Source organism: Phodopus roborovskii, unplaced genomic scaffold, assembly GCF_943737965.1.
Source record: "Phodopus roborovskii unplaced genomic scaffold, PHOROB, whole genome shotgun sequence".
Taxonomy (NCBI): domain Eukaryota; kingdom Metazoa; phylum Chordata; class Mammalia; order Rodentia; family Cricetidae; genus Phodopus; species Phodopus roborovskii.
In genome coordinates this window covers 19730040-19754205 of record NW_026126567.1, presented here as the reverse complement: position 1 = coordinate 19754205, position 24166 = coordinate 19730040, and the positions used below count along the sequence as shown (strand labels likewise).

Sequence of the window (24166 nt, the reverse complement as noted above, 5' to 3'; positions counted from 1 at the left end):
TCTATGCATTATTATAAGATGTGAGCCACCGTACCAAATATAATTCCTTAGTAAGCTATAGTTTAAATTTGAGAGGTCTCTAACTATCATTGTCATTCTTTACTTATTTTTTTTAAAGACAGGTTCTCATACTGTGTAGCCCTGGCTAGCCTAGAACTCAGACATCCACTTGTGTCTGCTTCCTCAGTGCTATGATTGAGTGTATATGCCAACATGCCCAGCTGGTCCACACCTGTGATCCCAGTGCTGGGACAGTGGTGATAAGAATCCTGGGTCATATTGACCAGCAAGGCTAGCCTACTTGATAATCTCCTGGTTCAATGAGAGGTCCTATTTGAAAATATGGACAACCCCTAAGGGATTAACACTTGAAAGTTACTTCTGTGTACACATATGAACTGCACATACAAAATAATAGATACATTGAAGAAATTAAACATTCCCTCTCTAGATTTCATGTTATTGAGATTTGAGTTTTGAACCTAAATGGGTTTCAGAGGGGCAGTTTTCAAGCTACTTACTGCCCAGTTTATTACTCCTTGAAGTGTAGTCATACAGTATTCCTTTTAAAATAGAGAAGGATTTCAGGAAAACAGAGGTCAAAGCAGTGTTTCTTCATTTTGGTTATAAAATAGATTGTTGAGTGAAAATGGTTGTCCTAGAGCCAAGCAAAGTTCTAGAACACACCTACAGTCCGAGCATTGGGAGACAGGGAGAGGACCAGGAATTTGTGGCTTGTTGGGACTACATGCATAAATAATTTTAGACTCATTTGCCTCTACCTCCCAACTGCTAAGATTACAGGCCTGGGCCACCAAACCTTGCTTAGACTCTTTCTTTTGGTCCTAAGTAGGCACGTTAATTTCTCTTTGATTTTTGTATTCCTTGTTGGTATAGGTAATGATAGTTGTGAGAATTCAATAACCTGAATCACAATCTCCATTGTTTAACCAGGCAGTTCATTTGCCACTTAATAGCATATTTGCTACCAAATTATTTCAAAAATCACAGACTTAAGTTTTATTCATTTTAATCTGTTCTGGTTTTGATTTGATTTATCAAAATGTTCTCCCAAGTTGGCTTTTTTGAGACAGGTTTCTCTGTAACAACCCTGGCTATCCCAGAACTCACTTTGTAGACAGGCCAGGCTAGCCTGGAACTCAGAGGTTACCTCTGCCTCCTGAGTACTGGGATTAAAGGCACTTTTTGGCACCAGAAACTAGAGCAAAATTTTTGGAGGTTCAACTGGGACTTATACAATAGTAAATATGTCTTTTGAAGTGGATCTGGTTGACATTGTAATCATTAATAGATTGTAAATTGGGTTTTAAAGATTTCAATTTGATAAGTTGGAGTTCATTAAAAGATTGATTCATATTTTACATTTAGTGGTGGGAGTTGGGGGTGGTACACATGCCATTGCACATTTATGGGTCAGTGGACAACTGACCTCATTTTTCTTTCCACCATGTGAATCCCAGGTATTGGACTCATTCACTTTTCCAGGCTTGCATGGGAAGTACCTTTCCTAAGGAATCATTGCCAGCCTTTTAAGATTTTTAACAGATTTTTGAATAGGGTTGAGTAGAAATGAAGATGGTTCCTGAAAGAGATATACCAAGTATAGGTATGCACTTAACAGGAGAGTAGCTGTAAGATAGAAATGGTTAAAAAAAAAAAAAGGAAAAAGGAATGGATGAGATAGGGTTTCTGGGTCTCTTTGTAGTCCAGGAATTCACTCTGTAGCCTACTCTGTAGCTGGGATTAAAGGCATGCATAAACAATACCTGGCTCTGACTTAAAACTTTTTATTGTGTGCATGTAGTGTTAATGTTCTTGAATTCTAGTAGAAATACTATGATTACAGAGAGCTGACTCAATCTCTTGTAGACTGTTACATAATATCTAACATCTACTACATGGCTGCTCTGAAATTTGACAAGTTAATAAGTTCAGAGAAACATTGTTTCAAGGGTTTCACTAGAATAATATAATAGTACCTCTCAGAAATAGTGTCTTTATGTATGATAGTTTGTATCACAGGACACTGGGATCCTAAAATTAATATTCTGGGAGCAACATAACATTGGGAAACTATTGGGAGAACTTAAAACATTGACCTTCATGGAAATACCTCATAACATCATAAAATATGTGACTATATGAACATTATTTGAGCTGTGTTCAATACTCCGTTGTGCAGATATTATAGGCTCTAGGATTCAGCCTCAGGATGGGATTTCGTTTCACTCTGACCTTTTGTGTGTGTGTTGGGAGGGGGGTTATCAATGTGGTAGCCAAGACTTGCCTGAATTGACTTTAGACTCCTAACTAAGTATTGGAGTTACAGGCATGTTTCACTACACCTGGCTTCTGGAGAAGGTTTTGAATCAACCATTAAGTTCATTCCATTAAGTATCTGAAAACTAGGTATTCTCACACAATATTAGTCTCCCCTAGCCCACCCAAAAAAAAAAAAAAAAAAAAGTGGTTAAGATTGATTTTAGAACTTCAGATTCTGGCCTAAGTTGGAATTAGAGGCTTATACCCCATTACCTAACAGCTCCAATTTTAGAGGGGTTGAGTGGTTCTCAGATTTGCTGTAGAGGGTAGTTGGGGTAGAAGTGTATCTATCTGATACAGTGCAGATCCAGTTCATCTTAATAAAAACCAGAGTCATACTAGGGGTGAAGCTGAAAACTCAAGAGAAGTAAAACAGCCAGCCACTGAAGTAACCACCTCTATGAAATCCTCAAACTGAATGGGCAAGAGATCTGTCTCCACCCACCTTAGATTCCTGTCTCTACCTACGAGTGCTGGGATTAAAGGTGTGTGCCACCACTGCCTGGCCTTTATTGCTAATGAGTGGCTAGTTTTGTGCTCTGGTCTCCAGGCAAGCTTTCTTAGAGCACAAACAAAACATCACCACAGATCTTGTTTAGGTGGTTTTGGCTTAGGGTTTCCACCTGCTTACATATAACTGGAAATTAATCACTGATATAAAAAATGAGGCACTATGTTAGGAGTTTGAAAATGTAAACACTACGTAAATTTGGTTGGTTGATGTTTTAGGATGACCATTTTCAGTTAGCCTTATAGGAGTAATATTCCAGGATCATCCATGCCAGTGTAAGGCAATTTGCTAACATGCTAATTGAAGCAAGTTCCTTTGTTTCTTTTGTTTTTGAGACAGTTTCTCTATGTAATTCTGACTATCCTGGAACTTGCTATATAGACCAGACTGGCCCCAGACTCTTAAGATATCCACCTGCAAGGATGTGCCACCATATGCAGCCAGAAGCAGAATTTTAGCTATGCTTTTCTCTGATAATTTTACTTTATGGCGTCATATTTTTAATTTTCGGAACAGGAACAGAATGAGTTCTGTATTGCCTGCTGTCCTAGAACTGCTCCAAGATAATTACTATGAATGGAGTAGCATCACTTAAAATGGCTGTTAACGAACTGTGATTATCACTCAGACTCACTGTAGTGCATAAGACCTGTATAAGATGATCTGTCAGTATTTCACCAGGGTGTAGGTAGCACAATGCCTTTAATACCAGCACTCGGAAGGCAAAGACAGGTGGATTTCAGTGAGGCCAGGCTGGTCTACAAATCCAATTCTAAGACAGCTAGGGCTGTTACACAAAGAAACTGTCTCCAAAAACAAGACAAAAAATCAGTCAGTATTCTAACAGGAAAGAAAGCACTAATTGAACTCAGTGGTTTCAAAGATGGGAAAGGAACATGAAAGGGGAGGGTATTTGTGGGAGTGCCTGGAAGGTTGGATGAATATGATCAAGATAAATTGTTTCATGTATGAGACTCAGAAAATAAGTGAAACCTGATTTTGTTTTTTAAGCTATCAGGCATGATGGCACACACCTTTATCCCAGTACTAAGACAGGAGCAGGTGGCTTTCTAGAGGCCAACCTGGTATATATAACAAGATTTAGGCCAAACAGGGCTACCTAATGAGACCCCCATCTATTCTCTCTCTCTCTCTCTCTCACACACACACACACTCACACACCATACATACCAGCTGTTAACACAAGCCATAACAAATCACTGTTCTCCCCCACACTCAGATTTTTCTTTTAATTTACTTCTTGCTGAACAAGATGTAATGATTATTGCAAAGATCTTACTCAGCTTGTAAAGAATTATTTTAAAATGTATGGTTTTGGGCTGGTGCAGTGAATGGCTCTGTTAGCACGGTACTTGCCACTGAGAATGTAGCCTGATGGCCTGAGTTCAACCCCTGGAAGCCATGTAAGATGGAGGAAACAAGCTGACTCTGCAGAGTCATCCTCTGGCCTGTATGCCTGTCGGGCATATGCATACACGGTGATGAATAGAATTAAAATGTGTTTTCTTTTCCTTTTTTGCTTTTGAGACAGTCTCTATGTAGCCCTGACTATGTAGACAGGCCAGCCTCAAACTCCTTTTTGCCTCCAGTCCTGCCGCCATGTCAGGCTGTCCAAATTTTCTTAGCTCATAGTCTAAGCTCAACATAATTAACATGTTAAATTTGGTGTGGCCAAAAGTGTGTTTCTGTTTTCTGCAATGTTCAACATGAAAGCCATAATGGTCCTGAGATAGTCTTCTGAATGAACTGCTTTGTCTCCTGAAGAGGTCTGAGTTGGACTTATCCATTGTGTATATGTCAATACATAATGGGAAAACACTTTTGAACATTTTATCTAGTTTACCACTCAGGATAGTGTCACTTGTACCAGACTATAAGGTGTAATGTACATCTAAACAGCAGTTCTATATACATAAGTAAAACATGGCTGTAATATTTGAGGCTTGGGAGATGGCTCAGCAGGTTACAACATATATTGCTCTTGCAGAGAATTCGTTTTCAGTTTCCAGAAAGCACTCGTGACTGGTACCTCACAACCACCTGTAACTCCAGCTCCAGGACTCCCAGTGCCCTCTGGCTTTCCCAGATACCTATATTCATATGCATAGACAGTTATACATAGTTCAAAATAAGATCAAAAAGGGGACAAGGGCAACTGAAGGCAGTTGCTTTTGCAGGGCATCCGAATTTGATTTCCAGCAACCAGATGGGAATCTCCAGGTCCAGGGGATCCAGTGGCCTCTTTCCATAGGTATATGCTCATCTGTGCACAAATATGAAATAACTATGTAGACCAGGTTAGCCTTGAAGAGATCTGCCCTCCAGGCACTGAGATTTAGGTGTTTGCTACCAGTCCTGGCAAAATGTAAATCTTTTAACAAAGATTCTTTAGTGTTTACTGTGTAAAGTTAAGTTGATCTCATTTCCTTAATCTCTTCTTCCCTCATATCTCCTGCTCATTCTTGTTCTCTTTTAATAAATATGCTCTGTTTGTTTGTTTTTGTCTAGGCATAGTAAGTTTTTTTCATCCCAAGAAAAATGTTTTTTTATTATGACTATTAGCTTTCCAGTTACTGTGTGTTGAGGGCAACCCCTGTTCTGGATATCATGGGTACCCCATGCATGTTGTTTTTGGTCTATTAATCGCAAAATTACTGTGATCTTTTACCACCCATTGGAGCATCTCAACTACCTTCTTCAGTATGTAGTTTCTTCAATATGTAGCTTCCTGGTGCTTTTCTCCTGAAGGTTATTACAGTGCCAGTCATCCTTTAGAAGCCTCTTCTGGTGGTTTTTAGTGTGTTACTTACAAAGTTACCTTGTGTGGTAAGTAGCATTTTCTGTTGCAGGTGGAACGCAGAGAGGGGTTTAGACACCCTTTCTCCTTTGATGTTGAGTGCTGAGCCATCCAGTGCCTTCATTAAGTAAAGTAGAAATGCTTGTAGTTAGGCCTCTTTACAGTGACTGTAGTAGTATGCATTTGAAAATATACACTGTCATCTTTAGTGAGTAGTGGACCTGCAGCCCTTCCTGAGGCTGAGCTTCCTGGTTAGGTGTCTGTGTGAAACAATACTCTGAACCTTTCAGCTCTCCCTGTTCTACTTCCAGGGAGGTCTTCACTTCAGAAACCCAAGACTCACATTCATCCAGCCTGGTGTCAAGTGGGCTGTTGCTGCCAGAATTATCTTGTGATTATATGAAAGATGTATCAGTTTCTTCTGAAGTACAATCAACTGTGTAACAAGGCAAGTGCCCAGCTGCCACAAGCACTACTTTTGAAAGTGAACATGAGGACTCCAGAGAACAATGCATGGTTCTTCTGAGCCATTGTTTCTTTTGGCAGCTTCTTCATGGAAAATGTATTATCGAAACACCAACATACAGGTGTAAATAAGAATGTTACACAGTTATTTTTTTCTAGCCATGAGTCCAAAAGGAAAGTATTTGCAAAAGTAGTGTTGTGATTTCAGTGACACTAAACAAGCTGTCATTCAGTCATACATTAGTAAAGGCTTTTAGTTGCTAAAAGTAGCTTTCAACATGGTGGTGACTAGAGACTGTGTCTTGGTAGTTGTTATAGCATATGGGTTTCACTGTATTTACCCTCTGCCCACTTGATGTAACACTTAAAGTAGTCTTTCTGTCTGAGACAGCACACTCAGCAAGCCTGTGTGTATGGGAAACAGCTTCTTGGGGTGGAATAACTTGGACACCCTGACGTGTGGTGTGAACCGTTCCCATGTTCCATCACCACATGAACATTTATTTTCTTTGTTGTTGCTTTTGTTTTGTTTTTGAAACAGGAGTTCAGGCTGACCTTGAACTCATATCTGCTTGCCTCTGCCTCCCGATTGCTGGGGTTAAAGGTATTGCTCTATTGTATCTGGCTTTAACATTGTTAATACCTCTTAAAACAAAAAACTTTTTTTCTTTTTAAGCAAAAATTTTTGTCTTTTATGAGAATGGAGAGTGTAGTCTTTTTGCTAAAATGAAGAAAATTGTCTCAGAATCTGTGGTGGTTGAAAGAGGCAACTGACGTGTACAGGTTGTCCTTGGACCTCCATGTGTGCATATTGCATTCTCATAGGTAGACAAGTAAGCAGGTCTTCCTCAAAACTCAAAATTGAAAGCATTCCTGGAGTCTGTATACTGCTTCTTAGGGCTCCTTCAGTGAGATATGGTATAGTGAAGGTAGAAAAGACAAGAAAGCTCAGGGTTCCATGACTCTACTTAATCCCTTTTCATTGTTTAAAATACTGAGCTGTCAAGTGACTCTTTGAGACAGTACCTCATGCTGCCCAGGCTATCCTCCAACTTACTGTGTAGCCAGCAATTACCTTAAACACCCAATCCTGCCTCTCCTTAGTACTGGATTATGGGTGTGTGCTGACCTGTCCTGTCTATGCTGTGCCAGGGATTGAATCTGAGTCTCAGGCATGCTAGACAAACTCTGCCAACTGAGAAATATATATCCTAGTCCTGTACCTACCTCTCTCCCCCAGCCCAAGAATGGTTTGAGTTTGTTGACTCAGTTGGTCTCCTGAGGTATGTATGTGTGGTATATTTAGAGAATTGAGTTTTTCTGGACCTAGCCTGTAACTTTTAATGTAATTATAGGTGAGTAATCAGTGACTTACTTGTGGGATAAAGCTGCAGGCTCAGCCTCATAACAATCTTTTTAAGATTGGAGAGGATAGATTTGCTCCTTTTGTTAATTTTTTGTTGGGACTGGTTTCATGCCTGTTCTTGAGCTCATGTAACTGAGGAAGATATCTTAAGCTTCTGGTCCTACTGCCTTGACCCTACCAGTGCTCAGTTTGTAGGTACCTCAGCACACCCAGTTTGTGCTGTGCTGGGGAATCAAACCAAGGCCTGGTGCTTACTAGACTGAATATTTTATAAACTGAGCTACACCGCATGCTCCTGGAAGATGGACTTCGTAATTACACAAGGAGTTTGTTGTGTTACCATCTCTTAAGTGTAGGAACTTCCAATATGGCTAGGGATATGCATGACACTGCCAGAGTTTGATGCCAGACTGCAAAAAAAAAAAAAAAAAAATCAGAATTTTTATTTATTTATACATATACACAGGCTATTTTGGAGACAGGGTTTTTCTGTGTAGCCCTGGCTGTCCTAGTACTTGCTCCATAGACCAGGCTGGTCTTGAACCCAGAGATCTATTTCTGTTTTTTACTTTATTGAGACAGTCTCCCTGGGTAGATTAGGTTGCCCTTGAACACAAAGAATCAGGTTGCCTCTGCCTTCTTTGACCAAGCATGTGCATGTTTGGGAAAGACAATTAAATAAAGCTGGCTATTTGACAGTGTATACTTAATTGAAAATTCTTTACCCTTACTCTTTCTAATATTTACATTGGTGTTCTCTTTTTGATTGAGTAATTTTTATTATATTGTTCTTAGTGCCCGGTTGATTATATCCATAAAATTGATGTTCTAACTGGACTTAATATTAACTGTTTGAAAAATATCCATCCTTAGCCTAAAATGTCCAGTCTGAATGAACAGATTGATTCCAGTCCTAGTGTAACATCTGGCATCCTTTAGAGAATGTGTACGCTGTGATTTCTCTGCACTGTATGACATGCATCTTATGCAGAAGAGCTCTTGATAAAAATATCATCCTTGGTTTTTAGTCTCTATCATAGCAAGAGATTTATTTATTTATTGAGCTTGTCTTGGAAATGATTGTTAGCACCTTCCAAGTTTAAATTGAATGTTTGTCTTTTTATATAAAATTTCACAATAATACTACAGCTTATTGTTACTGTTTCAATTTATTTTGATAAGGTTAAAAAGCTGAGGAGCCACTGAATGGATTGTGTTCAGGATAACCGGCTGTCACCCAAGGTGGGGACCAGCAAAAAGGAGCCAATACCCAAGAAAGGCTGTCTGTGTCTGTGTTGTGTGAAGGACTAAATCAGATTCCAAATGGTTTTATTACACAAGGCACACAAGACATGATGCTTTTAGATTTGTAACACAGGACAAAGGATATTCTATCCATGCATGGACACCCTCACTTTAAGCATCATTCATATCCACAGGGACTTCAAACTCAAGAGCCTCTGTTGATCTGTCACAGCTAGACCAGTCTCTTAGGAATTGTAGAGGTTATGTAAGTCTCTCTATAGCTGAATTCTTCATGTTCTTGATGCTAAATTGCAGGTAGGCAGATTTCTTAAATACTCTTGGCTAGTTTATTATAATTAGTGATCCCTTGGACAGTGGTCTTCATGCCACTTCCACATTGAATTCTTACGTGGATGTGGTTTTCAGTGCCAGCAGGGAACAGGGTATCCCTTACATCAACAAAGGGGAGTGGCAATTCTGATAACAGGACTGAAGATTCCTTCTCCTCTGTGGAAAGGGCCTGTGTGTGGGTACATCTATAGAAGATAGGCAGGGGGAAAGCAGGAGCGCAGGAGCAGTGGGAAACAAGGCAGTTTCGGGGGAGGCAGCCAGTCTGTGTCCATTATTAGTGTACTGTGTTGATGCTGTCATTTCCTCAAGTAAGAATGAAATTCAGCAATGAAGTTCCAGCTCTCGTGTCAGGATATACAGCCCCAAAGAATGGTTATATTGAGCCTGGGGAGAAACAGTGAAGGTTTATTTGTATGATTGAGTCAGAAGGGGATTTATCCTGAAAACCCTTTTCATAATTGGGACCAGCCTAGACATTATAATATAGCAAAGTTCATATACAGTACCTGTTATTACTTTTGTTTTATGAAAATAAAAGGCAGCATCTTGCTGTGTTTTCTCTTCCTAGCCTAAAGCCTACTGTGTACTCCTACCTGGCCTCAGACTAGCAGGAATGCTCCTGCCTCGGTTCCTAAGAGCTGAGGTTATAGGTGTAACCACCATGAAGCGCAGTTCAGCTATAAGAGCATTTGAGTGTGCATGTGCACGGGTTGTGTGTATTTTGTTGTTTAGGCAGGGGTCTCCTAGGCTGGCTTCACTCCTTATGTGTGTGGTTGAGGAAGAACTTGAACTTAATCCTGCTGCTGGGACTTGTTACGACTACCGTTATAGTTAACAGCTACTGCTTGAGACGTTATTAAATGACATCACTCAAAACCAGGGATTTTATTAAATGACATCACTCAAAACCAGGGATTTGGTTCCTGTTCGAATAATTTCACCAAGTCACAACCTTCAAAGTGATCTATTTTGCTATAAGAGTACCAGTTTAACATGAAGTTACACCTTACATATCTGTAGAGTGTCCCTCACCTGTAACTGTTCTTTTTCTTTTTACCTACCATGTGTGTCTGTGTGTGTGTGTGTGTGCATACATACATGAGTTTGTGCAAGTTTGTGTGAAACAGTCTAGGCTAGCCTAAAACTCAACAGTCTTGTTTTGGTGGTTTTTTTTTTTTTTTTTTTTAATCTACATTTATTTATGTGGTAACATGATAAATAGGCATTTAAGTAGCCAAGACTACCCTTGAACTCTTGATCCCTCCTATCTTCACCTCACAAGTTACTGGAATTAACTGTGGCTGTGTAGATCAAAATGTCACCACTGTGTACCTGTCTTATACTCAGTCATTGCCTATTTTATCTCTTTAAGATACTCTCTTACTAAACAGCTCACCCATAACTAGATTAATTTCCTCCCCCTCCCCGATTTCGGATTGCTTACCTCTACTGTCATATCTGACATTTCATCGTGAGTGCTGGGGATATGAGTTCAGGTCCTAATGCTTGCACAGTAGGCACATTACTAAGCCATCTCTCCAACTTCATTTAATATAATTTTAAAGTAGTACTAAAAGTCCAGTATTCCTCGTAAAATTGAACAATAATTTAGTGACTCACCCACAACATCATGTTCTAATTATTGAAATAATGCAGACTTGGATCTTTCTATTTTAACAGTTTGTTGCATATTCTAAGGACCCAGACATAGGCTTGGTGGCCCGTCTCTTGTTTTTCCTGGTTTATGACTTTCGGCTTTGTGGAATACGGCTGAGATGAAAGGATTTATTGACGATGCGAACTACTCCGTTGGCCTGTTGGATGAAGGAACAAACCTTGGAAATGTTATTGATAACTATGTTTATGAACATACCCTGGTAAGTGTGTAATCATATTTCCAACTTGGTTCTTAGACATTGATCTAATAAAATGACTTAGTCCATTTAACTTTTGCATCTTTATTTTCATACCTTCTTGCCTATGTATGTCGGTAGGATTTGATCACTCATCTATCTACTATCCCAGGAACCTTCCACAGAACCCTATTTATTAATACTTCGTCATCTGTTTTCATTTTGTCTTGTGTTTTTTCCATTTACTTATGTGTATAGTATGGTAAAGCTTTTGTTTTCTTTGTGTAAGATTTCTTGTGTTCTCCAAGTATGTTGAATAGTTCTAAAGTTACTCTAGTTTTCAGTGAAAGTACCAGGTGATAGTGGTGCACACCTGTAATCCCAACACTGGGCAGGCAGAGGCAGGTGGATCTCTGAGTTTAATGCCAGCCTAGTCTACAGAGCGAGTTCTAGGACACTCAGGGCTATAAGCACAAAGAAACCCTATTTCTCTACTTTGTCATCGGGGTGTTTGATTATGTGAGGAAGTCCTAAAAACAGAAGCTATTGACAGCATACTGTTCAAAGGCTCCTGATCAAATCTCAGGCCAGGCAGAAACACACTTCATTCATTCGTTCTATTCGACATCTTTCCCATGTATCTTTTCCAGTGGCTTTTAACCTTTTCTATTATCATTAATAGACAGGAAGAAATGCTTTTTTCGTGGGTGATCTTGGGAAGATCGTGAAGAAACACAGTCAGTGGCAGAGCGTGGTGGCTCAGATAAAGCCATTTTACACGGTGAAGTGCAACTCCACTCCAGCCGTACTCGAAATCTTGGCAGCTCTCGGAACTGGGTTTGCTTGTTCCAGCAAAGTAAGTATTTGTCCACTAATAGGGACATTTTAAAATTATTAACTCCTAGCTACACTCACCAGCAGAACAAATACAAGAAGTTTGATGTTTGGATTTTTAAATAACTATTTAAATGTTGTACAGTGTCTTAATTAGGGTTTCTATTGCTGTGAAGAGACAACATGACCATGGCAGCTCTTATAAAGGAAAACATTTAATTGAAGTGGCAGCTTACAGTTGAGAGGCTTAGTCCATGGCAGGACATGGTAGCATGGAGGTAGATGTGGTGCTGGCTACATCTTGGTCAGAAGGCAACAGAAAGTAGACGCTCTCACTGGGTGTGGCTTGAGCAGCATATATTGATACCTCAAAGCCCTCCACATTGGCACACCTCCTATTAATGCCACTCCTTTTGGGGGCTATTTTCTTTAAAACCACATGGACATTAGATGATTAAGTTTTCAGGTGTATTGATGAAAGGGGTGTTATACTATGATGAGCTTTGGAGAAACTTTCCCTTATTAATCAAAAAAATTTTAAGGGATTTATTTGGGGGGCTGGAGAGATGGCTCAGTGATTAAGAACACTGCCTGCTCTTCCAAAGGGCCTAAGTTCAATTCCTAGCAACCACACAGTGGCTCACACTCATCTGTAATGAGATCTGAGTACCCTCTTCTGGCCTGCAGGCATACATGCAGGCAGAACATTGTATACATAATAAATATTTAGGAAAGAGAGAGATTTGAACTTTATGTAATATTTTTATCTAAATGTATATATGTGTCACATTCCTTGCCTGGTACCCACAGAGGCCAGAAGGTGTTACATTCCCGTAGAAATAGAACTATGGAAGGCAGTAAGCTTCCATGTAAATAGTGAATGTTAGTAATCAAACTTAGGTTTTTCTGCAAGAGTAGCAGTATCCTTTATAGCTGGCTATGGTGTTTGATTCTTTTACCCAGCATTTTTTGAGATAGATGTATTTTCAAGGCTAGTCTTAGCAGCATAGTGTGTTTAAGCCAACCTGGGGTGTATGAAACCCTGTCTCAAAACAAAATTTCTTCCTTGTTAGGCTGTCTTTCTTTTTTTACTTTTCTTTTGAAACAAGATCTGTAGTTCATCTTTCTTAAAAGTCCCTATGCAGCTGAAGATGGTTTCTGCTCCTATTGCTTCCACCTTCCAGGTGCTAGGGACAGGTATGGGCACCATACCCTATTTATATGGTTCTGTGGGTCAGACCCAAGGCTTCCACCATGCTCATTAAGCAGACCCTCTGTAAGGACTGAGCTACACCCAGTCGTGTTCTAAGGTAGCTCTAACTACAGTTATATAGTTCTCGTTGTTCACATTGCTCTTGTTACAGGTTATTGTGGGGCTGGAGGTGACAGCTAATGCATGCTGCTTTTCCAGAGAAACCTGGGTTTGATTCCCAACACCCACAACTACCTCATCCAGGGGATCAGTGCATTTGGTTTCTGTGGACACTTCACTCCACCTCAAGTGCCTGCACACACACTTGTTTTTTAAATCTGATTGTATTTATGTGTGGGAGCTTGCAAGTCCCATGGTGCGGGACACTAACTAGGAGACAGGTCCTTTTGTTGTACCATGTGGGTTTAGAGGATTGAAATTGGGCAATCAGACTTGGTGACATGTACCCTGGTATGCTGAGCTATCAGAGGGTAGGATAGCATTAACTAAAATGAATTCTGTGACATTATATTGGTTTAGCCAAAAGATAACTAATACATGGAACTATCTAGAAGTTATGTGGTCCTGGCTAAAGGCCTCAGCATTGATAAAGGATAAGTTACTAAAAGTAATTAAATTTATTGTATTAAATCTTTTACAGAATGAGATGGCTCTAGTGCAGGAACTGGGTGTGTCTCCAGAAAACATCATTTACACAAGTCCTTGTAAACAAGTGTCTCAGATAAAGTATGCAGCAAAAGTTGGAATAAATATCATGACATGTGACAATGAAATTGAATTAAAGAAAATTGCAAGGAATCATCCAAATGCCAAGTAAGTATATACCTAAATACTTGAAAATATCATTGCTAATTAGTATTAAGAATTTGATTCCTGGAGAAGGGGGAGTATTCATGGCAGAGCCAGTGGTATGTATTGTAATTTATCCTTGCTTAGGATTTATGAAAAATGCTAACAGCATTTTATTTTCTGCCCACTTTTGATCCTCTATGGAACTGAGATACAGTGAAGCATCCTAGGATGCTTATTAGCTCATGGAAGAAAATTTGGTGAAATTAAGTCTATAGCTATCTTTATATTTTGTCTACTCAATGGTTCTCAACCTATGGGTTGTGACCCTTTCAGGGAACGCCAAACTTTCACAGGGGTCCCCTAAGACTATCGAAGATACAGATATTTGCACTATGATTCACAATAGTAGTAAAGCTACAGTTATGAAGAAGCAATGATATTAATTTTATAGTTAGGGTTGCTACAACATGAACTAACTGTATTTAAAGGGTTTCAGCATTAGGAAAGTTAAAAAACCACTAATCTAACTTGGTGGCTTTAGTGGTATTTGGTCATTTATTACCTTGAAAACCTTTGGATAAAGGCCTTTGGGGGAAAAGTATAGAGAAGCACTTGTTTTTCTGAAAAAGATATGCCCTGTGATCTGTAGGAGGCAAGCCTTGGCTTAATGTGCATCATTTGAGAGTTAATTCTAATTGCAAGGAAAAAAATTTGCTTTTATCAATTGACTCTTGCTTTCTGATCAGGAATCATTCATTAAAACTCCTTTGGAAGAGTCTTACAAACAGCATTTATGCATTTGTAGCTTTTTAGCAGCAGATCAGTCTAAATCACCTTACCTTATTTGTCAGAAATCACTAGATATGAGTCAGATAGTGTTGAGATATGTATACAGTGACTAAAACGGCCTAGTGTTTTCATTACAAACCTAGGATCTGAGAGATTTGCTGAGGATTAGCTAGCTAGAAAAATCTGGGAACTTTAATAATTTAAAAAAAAAAAAAAACTTTTTTTTTTTTTTTTTACTGAAAGACATTGATGGCATTGCTATTCAATTTAGTCTTTTTGGTGAATTCTTAGACTGATTGACTTCATTTGGAAGTAATGTCATCTTTCATTACAGAGTCAACTGACAATCTTGCTGCAACAACAGAGTTTTAACTTGCTGCATTTTCCAAAATCCCATCCGTGCAAGCGTCATGCTTTAGGCCCTAATTGCTAGTTTTTTCTCTATACAGGATTGTTTTTCGTTAGGTTCACTTGATTCATCCATCGATGGATTTGGGAGCACTGGCAACATAATCAACACACTTGCTACAACCTTCAGGCTTCACATGTGCTGATGATGATGTAAACCAACTCTGCCCCAATCATCTTCCCCTTCTCTTAGGGTCTTACTACATATTGCAACAGAGGATAATATTGGAGGTGAAGATGGTAACATGAAGTTTGGCACTACACTGAAGAACTGTAGGCATCTTTTGGAATGTGCCAAGGAACTTGATGTCCAAATAATTGGGGTTAAGTGAGTATTTATTTATTTATTTTTTAGCACAAAAAAGAATAAACGTATCTTTTTTAGACAGGGTCTTTATATGTAGTCTTGGTGCTAGCTATACAGCTGTGTAGACTGGGCTCTTCTCTGATCTGCCTGCCTCTATCCCCAAATGCCTAGGATTAAAGGCATGCCCCGCCCACCTAAACGTGTCTTTTCTATGCTGCTAGTAAGGTTACATTTCCTTCTTCCTGTTGAAGTGACAAGCTAGCACAATGTATGTACCACCAGCTAAATCACCTTTTAACTTGAATGGGAGTAGTTTGTTCCCAATTCTAATGCTTGCTAAAATGGAATTCAGCCTATGAGGTGTAGGTTTCTAATGATTTTTTTCCTCTCAATCCCTCATTGGCATCTCAGTCAGGTTTGAAGTCAGGTACTTGGTGCCCACAATTCAGCACTCAAGGATTAGAGTAGTGAGTTTAGGGCCAGCTCTGTAGGTACAAGAGACTTTTTTCTCTAAAATCCAAAAGCGGGAAAAGTGGGCTTCATCCTTCATTTTTTCATATGAAGAAACTAACACTCACATGGGTAGTTTGTTTTGTCTCACTGTCTAGCCCATCTGGTCAAGAACTCTAGTAGTCAGTATTTAGTAAAGGAGTTTGTAATGCCATCTGATTTATGGTGTTTGTTACTTTCCTTATACAGAGAGCAAATCATGGTTTAGATCCATGAATGCTCGACTGATAACTTAGGCTTGTTGCTAACTAGCTAATACATCTTAAATTAACCCATATTTCTTAATCTACACGCTACCATGTGGAGGTTCCTTTTTTCAGTATGGCATGTTCATCTTGCTTCTCTGCCCTTCATCCCAGTATTTTCTCAGTCTGGTTGTTCCAACCTCTTCCTATCTAGCTATTGGCTAGTAATGAGAGCAACACATCTTTACAATATACAAAAGGATTATTCCACAGCAAAGAATGATTGTTCTGTGTTAGCCTTCTGTTGCTATGATAAATACTTGGGGAGAAAAGGGGCTTATTTGCCTTAGGCCCATCAGGGAAAGTCACGGTTGGAACTTTTTTGGTTTTTTTCAGGACAGGGTTTCTCTGTGGCTTTTTAAGCTGTCCAGGAACAGCTTCAATCCACCTGCCTCTGCCTCCTGAGTGCTGGAATTAAAGTTGTATGCCACCAATGCCCAGCTTCACAGTAGGAACTTAAGGCAGGACCTGAAGCTGAGACCATGGATCAATACCTCCTGGCTCACTCTACTTGGCCTGCCCAGCCTGCCTTCTTACACTATCCACATAAGTGGCAAAATTCATAGTGGGCTTAGACTGTGCCCCATAGAAAATGCATAGATACCAGTGTGATGCATCACACTTGAGGTCCCCTCTCCTAGGCAATGCTATTTGTGTCAATTTAAAACAAAAACAGAACTAGCACAGTCACTGATGCCTGACTTGTTAAAATACACTTTTGCTTATAGACTTTTGGTGTTGTCATAACATTGCATCATAACATTGGATAATTCTACTCTGTATCATATAGTTGGTAAAGTTATAAAAATGCACTCAATAGTGTTATCATACTGAGTGATAGTTGAAAGGAGTTACAGAAAATGCTTCAAAGCCTCACTGCTTTATTTCTTTCAGATTTCACATTTCAAGCGCTTGCAAAGAATACCAAGTGTATGTACATGCTCTGTCTGATGCCCGGTGTGTGTTTGACATGGCTGTAAGTTCTTCTTATTGTTTTCTTACTTTAAACCAGGGTATTATTTCAGAGTAATTTTTAATAGTATGAACTAGTTACTGTTTAAAATTAATGCAGCGCACAGTTTTTAGACTTAAGATTTTATGTATTTTGCTTGTATTTATGTATTCATGTATGTATGTATGTTCACCATATATATGCCTGGTGCCCACAGAGGTCAAAATGGGGTGTTAGAGCCCCTACAACTAGCATTAAGGATGCTCTAAGCTGGGTTGGGTTTTGGTTTTCCAGATAAAGTTTCTCTGTGTAGCCCTAGTTATCCTCTGTAGACCAGGCTGGCCTCTGACTAGAAATATTGAAGAGGGTTGTACACAATAATACATTATGTTGCTTAAGTAAAAATGTAATGACTGCCTGAGAGGAGAGCACAGGCAAGGATGGGGAGATCGATGCACGTCTCACCTGTCCTGTTAGTGAGAACCAAAGAAGCCCAGTGTGATGGCAGACCCCTGCTAGTACTCAGGAGACTGAGGCAAGAGGACCAGTTTAGTGCTGTCCACTAAACGATAAAATTAAAACAGAAGTAATATTTACCTAACTAGGAAGAAAGGGTTTTTGTTTGTTTGTTTATGTTATTTATTTATTTGTATACATTACAATTTGGAAATACATGGTTTTGTCATCTCTAGGGAGAATTTGGCTTTACAATGAACATGTTAGACATCGGTGGAGGCTTCACAGGAACTGAAATTCAGTTGGAAGAGGTAAACTTTTTCAGGGGTTGGCTAAATTGGGATAATCTGCTTTTTGGCTACATAATTGGTAGTACATAGACCAGAATTTTTTTGGGGGGGGCGTTGAGACAGGGTTTCTCTTTGGAGGCTGTCCTGGAGATCCGTCTGCCTGTGCCTCCCAGGTGCTGGGATCAAAGGTGTGAACCACCACCACCCAGCTAGACCAGAATTTTTATGATAGCATAAAGTCTATTGCAATACCTGTTTTACTTATAATTTCTAAGAAAACAAAGAAGAAATTAGACCCACTTTAAAGTTTGAAATTCTATGAACCCTTTCAAATCACAAAGTAGTCACTTGTTTATTTATTGATGTGCTAAGCATCAGATTCAATCTCACACAAGCTAGCAAGTGTCTCACCACTGAGCTACATCTATAGCCCACAAAAAGTACTCTTTGAGTTGTGTTAAAAAAAAAAAAAAAACCCAAATCTTTATTGTATAGAAATACATATTTTAAAAAAAAACAAAGATGCGGTTCTCTCATTTCCCCATCTTCCTCCTCCTCTTCAACACCTCTGATATAAAGGACATTATTACACCTTAGTAGAACTTCACCCAGATGTCCAGACAATGCACCGTCTATGTATTCTTCTGTATTTGCAAGCTGCATGTTCATGTAGCCATCTACAGAGATCAGGTAGCCCTTATATTCCATTCCCCACTTGAGTTTCACCATCACTGGCTTGAGGAAAGGCTTGGGATTGAGGGGTGAATTCATCGCTAACACCCGCGAGCGCTGTGCCCCACTAGCCGCCGACCTCGCTGCTGCGAGCCCCTCGTGACCGGAGCAGCCGCCGCCGAGCCAAACCGCTCACTGCTCCGAGAAATGGCCGCCAAAAAGGCTTGAGTTCTGTTTTATGTATTAGATGTCACATAAACTCCCATCTTTGTGGGATAGCAAGATGCATATCACTCCTGCCTTCATTGTGCAGTGTTTAGAAACTGAATTGAAAATTTACTCTTCTACCAGCAATCACATTTTTTAAAATCAATGCTATTGTGATTAATACAAAAAAAAAAAAAGTTGATTGTGTAAAACCTTGCCTAGGGAAGATAACCTTCTGAGTAACTAGGCTCATTGTTGTGTATGTAATTGGAATTGCTTAGTTTTCTTAAGTAAGTAACTTAGTTAATAACTAGTCAACCTAGACTTCTGTGATGTCCAGTATTGAAACTTAAATTGTAATTTAAATCCCATAGGTTAATCATGTTATCAGTCCTCTGCTGGATGTTTACTTCCCTGAAGGATCTGGCATTCAGATAATTTCAGAACCTGGAAGCTACTATGTGTCTTCTGCGTTTACACTTGCAGTTAATATTATTGCTAAAAAAGTTGTTGAAAATGATAAACTTTCCTCTGCAGGTAAGTTACAAAGTTTGTATCCCATGTTTTAGATAAACTCCATGTGAATCTTATCCTGTAAGGCAGTGGCTTCCATTACATGTCTCTTGTCTCAGATAGGAAAAGCTGTCTTAAGCTTTGCTACAGGGCCAAAGTGTTCTTTAAATTCAGCTTTAAGTCAAACCAACAGCATTGTCCTGTGTCATTGTAGAAATATAATCTTTAGTCCATAGAAAAAATGACTTCTCAGCTACTATTCTTCACTGTTTTCCCTTTTTTTTCTTTGTTAGATTTAGTCCAGGGCTGTATTACATGTAATTTTTTTTCTCCCTCTTATTTCTTTTTAAGTTTTACTCATTTTTATTTTATGTGCACTGGTGTTTCTCCTGGAACTGAATTTATAGACAGTTGTGAGCTGCCTTGTGGGTGCTGGGAATTGAACCCAAGTCCTCTTAGCCTGAGCCTTCTTTCTAGACCCTCTCCTTTGTATTTCTTTACTGGTATTTTTGAAGGTTATTTTGTTTGATGTTTTGATGCTTTGCCTTGGTGGGATTCCTTCCAGAGTTTTGGAATAGTCTTCTGTGTATCACATTAGGAAGTAGTACATGATAGTGATCTGTTCTCACATTGGTGTTATGTTTGGTGGGTACTTGACTTATTTTAGTGAGATTTTTGTTAGTTTGTTAAGATTTTTGCTCGCATGTATATGTTTAGTTTGTGTGTGTGTTTGCTATAAAGTGAGTATAGGTGCCTAAAAGGCTAGAGGTGTGGGATCCCCTGGACTGGAATAATAGCCAGTTGTGAGCTGCTTTTCAAGGATCATAGGAATTGAACTTCAGGTCCTCTGGAAGACCAAGCAGCATATGTTCTCAGCTGCTGAGGTATCTCCAGCCTCTGGGTTTTGCTTTTATTTTGAAGCACAGGTTGGCTTGGAAGTATTCTCCTGTGTGAGATGCTGGGGTTGCTGGCATGGACCACAACAATTGGCCTTGGTACAGTTTATGTTCTGGTACACTAGATGTTCTGGGCCTATTGTCCTTCCCAGTTTTATTTTTGTGGAAGGTAGGACATCCCCCAAAGAGGGGATGTTGATTCTTTGCAGAGTAGAATCGCTGTGCATTGAGTAAGGTGTGCTTCTGTTGTTTTAAGTTAATCTTCCTTTTTACTGTTGTATTTCAGTAGGAAAAAATGGGAGTGATGAGCCAGCCTTCGTGTATTACATGAATGATGGTGTTTACGGTTCTTTTGCAAGTAAACTTTCTGAGGACTTGAATACCATCCCAGAGGTTCACAAGGCAAGTTTGTTTTTTTCCAAAATGTCTTTGGCAGTGCAAAAAAAAATAACAAAGACAGGCGTGCTAAGGTGGCTTAGTGGGTGAAGGTACTAACAGCCCTGGGGCCCATGTGGCAAGAGGAGAACTGACCCATCCGTGCAGGTTGTCCTCTGACCTCCAGTCATGCACTCCTGAGTGCACATAAAGACACCATACACAAGAAATTGTAAATTTTTTTTTTTTTTTTTAAGTTTTTTAATGCAATGCATTGGTTCTGCTTAGAGTCCACTTGTATGTCCTGGATTCGGTTGCCAGGAATCCCGCCTCCCTAAACCTTGGCTATTATATGTTTTGGGGTATTTTCCTAGGGTTCATGTTCTGGTCTCTTGAGTTTATTTCTTTGCTGTGGAGTTCACAATAACAATTGACACTGAACCCTTACCCTCCATCTCCCATAGATGTGTGAGATCTAAGAGTTAGTTGATAGATGAATTTTCTTGGTCCACAGAAATACAAGGAAGATGAGCCTCTGTTTACAAGCAGCCTTTGGGGTCCATCCTGTGATGAGCTTGATCAGATTGTAGAGAGCTGTCTTCTTCCTGAGCTGGATGTGGGAGACTGGCTGATCTTTGATAACATGGGAGCAGATTCCTTCCGCGAACCATCTGCTTTCAATGATTTTCAGAGGCCTGCTGTTTATTACATGATGTCATTCAGTGATTGGTAAGGTGATTTCATTTTATTCAATAGCAGATAGGATATTGGAAGTAACATTTAGATTTGCTAATGTATATAACTCAAAAGAACATTTTCGGTAACCAAAACAAGGCATAAAAATGTCACATCGGTGTGACAAAAGTGACAATTTGCTTTTTCTTGTTTTTGTTTTGTTTGAGACAGGATCTCTTAACACATCCTGGCTGTCCTCGAACTCACAGAGATCTGCCTGCCTCTGCCTCCCCAGTGCTGGGAGGCCATTTCTAACATGGGTTTCAAAGATTAACTTACTATCAGGCTTACATGGCAGGCATACATAATCTTTGAGGAGGGGCAGGAAGATGAGTTGTAACCTGTTTTCATTGTGTTGTGTGGTAATACTTAAATTCCAATTCCTGTGTATTTTTTGTTAAACACAGGTATGAGATGCAAGATGCTGGAATCACTTCAGATGCGATGATGAGAACCTTCTTCTTTGCCCCCTCTTGCATTCAGCTGAGCCAAGAAGACAGCTTTCCTACTGAAGCTTAAGCAGGCATTAACGCTTCTTTAGATCTGAAGTCGCAGGTTAAGCTTGTCTGGTCTACATTCCAGTGTGGGGAAAAAAATTCAATCAACCTTTATTCTGTTAATTGGAAACAAATTCATGGTAATAGCTATTTGGGACCAGACATAATCAGCCTTCATCTATAATTCATTGGGGGTAATGGGGGATTTAGATAATGTATTCAGATTTAAACTTACCAGTTTGACCCATCCCTTAAACGTTTAAAATAAAATATGCAACAAAATGGATGACTTAGTGGAGATGGAAGCCCATTAATTGGGTTCCCCATCACATCGTTTACATAAAGTACACAGTTTTTATAATAAGGATTCCTGTTAAAAAGTCATGTAAAGTTGATGTCTTTCACCCAGATATATCACATGTGAGTGGAAGACCAGTGTGACTTCATTAGATACGTTTAGTGTATTTAGAGTGTGTAAATTTGTGCTTTGAACTGTAGTTTAATAAATGTAAAATTGCATCATAGTATTTGTTGTATTTGACCTAATGTAACCCTTGTATGATTGCAATAAAACTTTGTGTAGATTTTACTGTTTTTCAGGCTAAAACTTTGGGAAAGGGGCTAGCTAGCAAAGGTAGTTTTGAAGTAGTTGTGTGTATAGTCTGTTTTGAGGGTTAGCTTTCTTTGTAGCCCATTTCAGTTTGGTTTGGCTCAATACACTTTTAGTTATTTAATTAGTAATTTAAGTAAAAGTGTTGGGTTAGTCATTGTGAAGTTGAGATTTATTATGGAGCTGACGTGCAGTAAGCATGATGTTTAACAGTTTTAACACCAGAAATGTTGACCCTGCATAACTCGATTGTAATAATGATAGGTGTTTCTGTGTAGATAGGATACGTAGAGTACTTTAAGAAATCCTGGAGTCACAAATCTTTCAGGCAGATAGAGAAGATTTTATTAAACACTGACAACTTGGTGGGGAGGGGATGAGGCTGCAGAACAACCCTGCAGAACCCTAACCTTACAGAAGGGCTATGTCTATTTCCAGGCTCCCAATGCCCTTAGCATAGACAGTTAAATGCGAGGGCTTTGGGACGGTGAAGCACACTTCCTTCTTCAGTTTCTCAGTTGTAATGGTATCAAATTGGAGGGGTTTTTGTTGTTGTTGTTGTTGTTATTGTTATTGGTTTGAACCTAGTCCTTTTTAGTTTCTTGTTACTTCTTCCCATTTGTTCAGCCTTGTAATTCTTTTCGTACTAAAGCTTGTTTGGTGGGGAGGGAATTAGCATCACTAACCTGAGGCTTTGGCCAGGAATTTGCTTTGTTCGCTGCTAGTGTGTTAGTCCTAGGTCTCAGAATCATAGTAGTAATGAGACAACTTACAGGGGTCACTTCTTCTCACTCTTACGTTCACAAGTGGAATTTCTGTCTCCAAGAGGAAATGTGACTTCACTTTGGTGCCAATGGACAGAAAATTCTACCTGTGCTACATAGGAGTAGTTTGGGATGCACTTAAATAGCTGGTTTTTCTACCTTGGTTCCAAGGTGAAAGAAATTGATCATGAATCTCTTAATTTCAATCTCAACCAGTAGGTGCTTAATACTTTGATTTGACTATTGCCCATTTGAATGTCATGGGTTCTATTAATTACAAAAAGAACCAAGAACCCCGGTCCAATTGTCATCTAGTTGCCCTGGACTTTTTTCCAAGGTGTGATAAGGGGTTTTACTCAAAATTCCAAGCTACTATGTAACTTTGAACTAACATGGAGGAATTGTTCCTTACCTCCTTATTATTATGCATTGTTGTGGTCCAGAAATGCCAAAACTTTATTTAAAAGGATGGTACAACTTGAGTCCTTGGCTTGACTGTACAGGCTTGAGCTTTGTGGCATATCAATTTTGCCATCTGCATAGGAGAGCGGTTGTATGTAAAACAACAGCCCAAAGTTGCAAATCTCACATGTGAATGATAGGTTAACTTAAAGAGTGTCTGTATTGTATTTGAAGACTGTTTGCCATAAATCTAAAGTTAAACCTATGTATTTCAATTTGGAATGCTTAAGAATGATTAATGTAAAATCTTTTTTTATATGATTGTAATTTCAGTTCAAAATTTAATTGAAAATATAAAACCCAAATGATTTCTATATATAGTAAATTGAACTGTAAAGGTAACTTGTGTGTGATTCTGAATACACAGATAAAATGTTTTTATTCCTCATGCTTTACTTTGATGGCTTCTATCATGAAATAGACGTGAAATGAATTAATTTTGTGTATATTGCCCGCATTCTTTCAGAATCTATTAAAAGTAAAGTGATCAGGGAATTACCTAGCACAACAAAGGTTTTGATAAGTGGATACTCATGGAACCACCTTCTTTAACTTGGGTGAAGTTCAAATTTATATTTAAAAAAACATAATTTACTCAACTGTCTTGGCCTGTTAAAATGAAAATCAGCATTTCAGTTGCTTGTTACTGGGTAACCTGGTAGGAAGTCCATTCTTGGTATTTCCCTG

The 24166-nt window shown here is 39.1% G+C and overlaps 1 protein-coding gene across 3 annotated transcripts in view; it reads left to right on the top strand.

Annotated features, from left to right (window-relative positions):
* The window catches only part of Azin1 (antizyme inhibitor 1), a 29544-nt gene extending 5677 nt beyond the window's left edge, over window positions 1-23867 (top strand). The window contains exons 1-11 of one of the 3 annotated variants that reach the window (XM_051202626.1): window positions 8727-8745; window positions 10780-10976; window positions 11635-11808; window positions 13640-13812; window positions 15182-15316; window positions 16945-17026; window positions 17695-17769; window positions 19002-19164; window positions 20323-20438; window positions 20926-21140; window positions 21554-23867. In XM_051202626.1, coding sequence (XP_051058583.1) covers window positions 10875-10976; window positions 11635-11808; window positions 13640-13812; window positions 15182-15316; window positions 16945-17026; window positions 17695-17769; window positions 19002-19164; window positions 20323-20438; window positions 20926-21140; window positions 21554-21665 — 1347 coding nt within the window. In that variant the 5' untranslated portion in view covers window positions 8727-8745; window positions 10780-10874 and the 3' untranslated portion in view covers window positions 21666-23867. Of the gene's footprint in view, window positions 1-8726; window positions 8746-10779; window positions 10977-11634; window positions 11809-13639; window positions 13813-15181; window positions 15317-16944; window positions 17027-17694; window positions 17770-19001; window positions 19165-20322; window positions 20439-20925; window positions 21141-21553 lie in introns of those variants that run through there. The other 2 variants (XM_051202628.1, XM_051202625.1) reach the window with 2 other exon arrangements.
* Window positions 23868-24166: the final 299 nt, after the last annotated feature.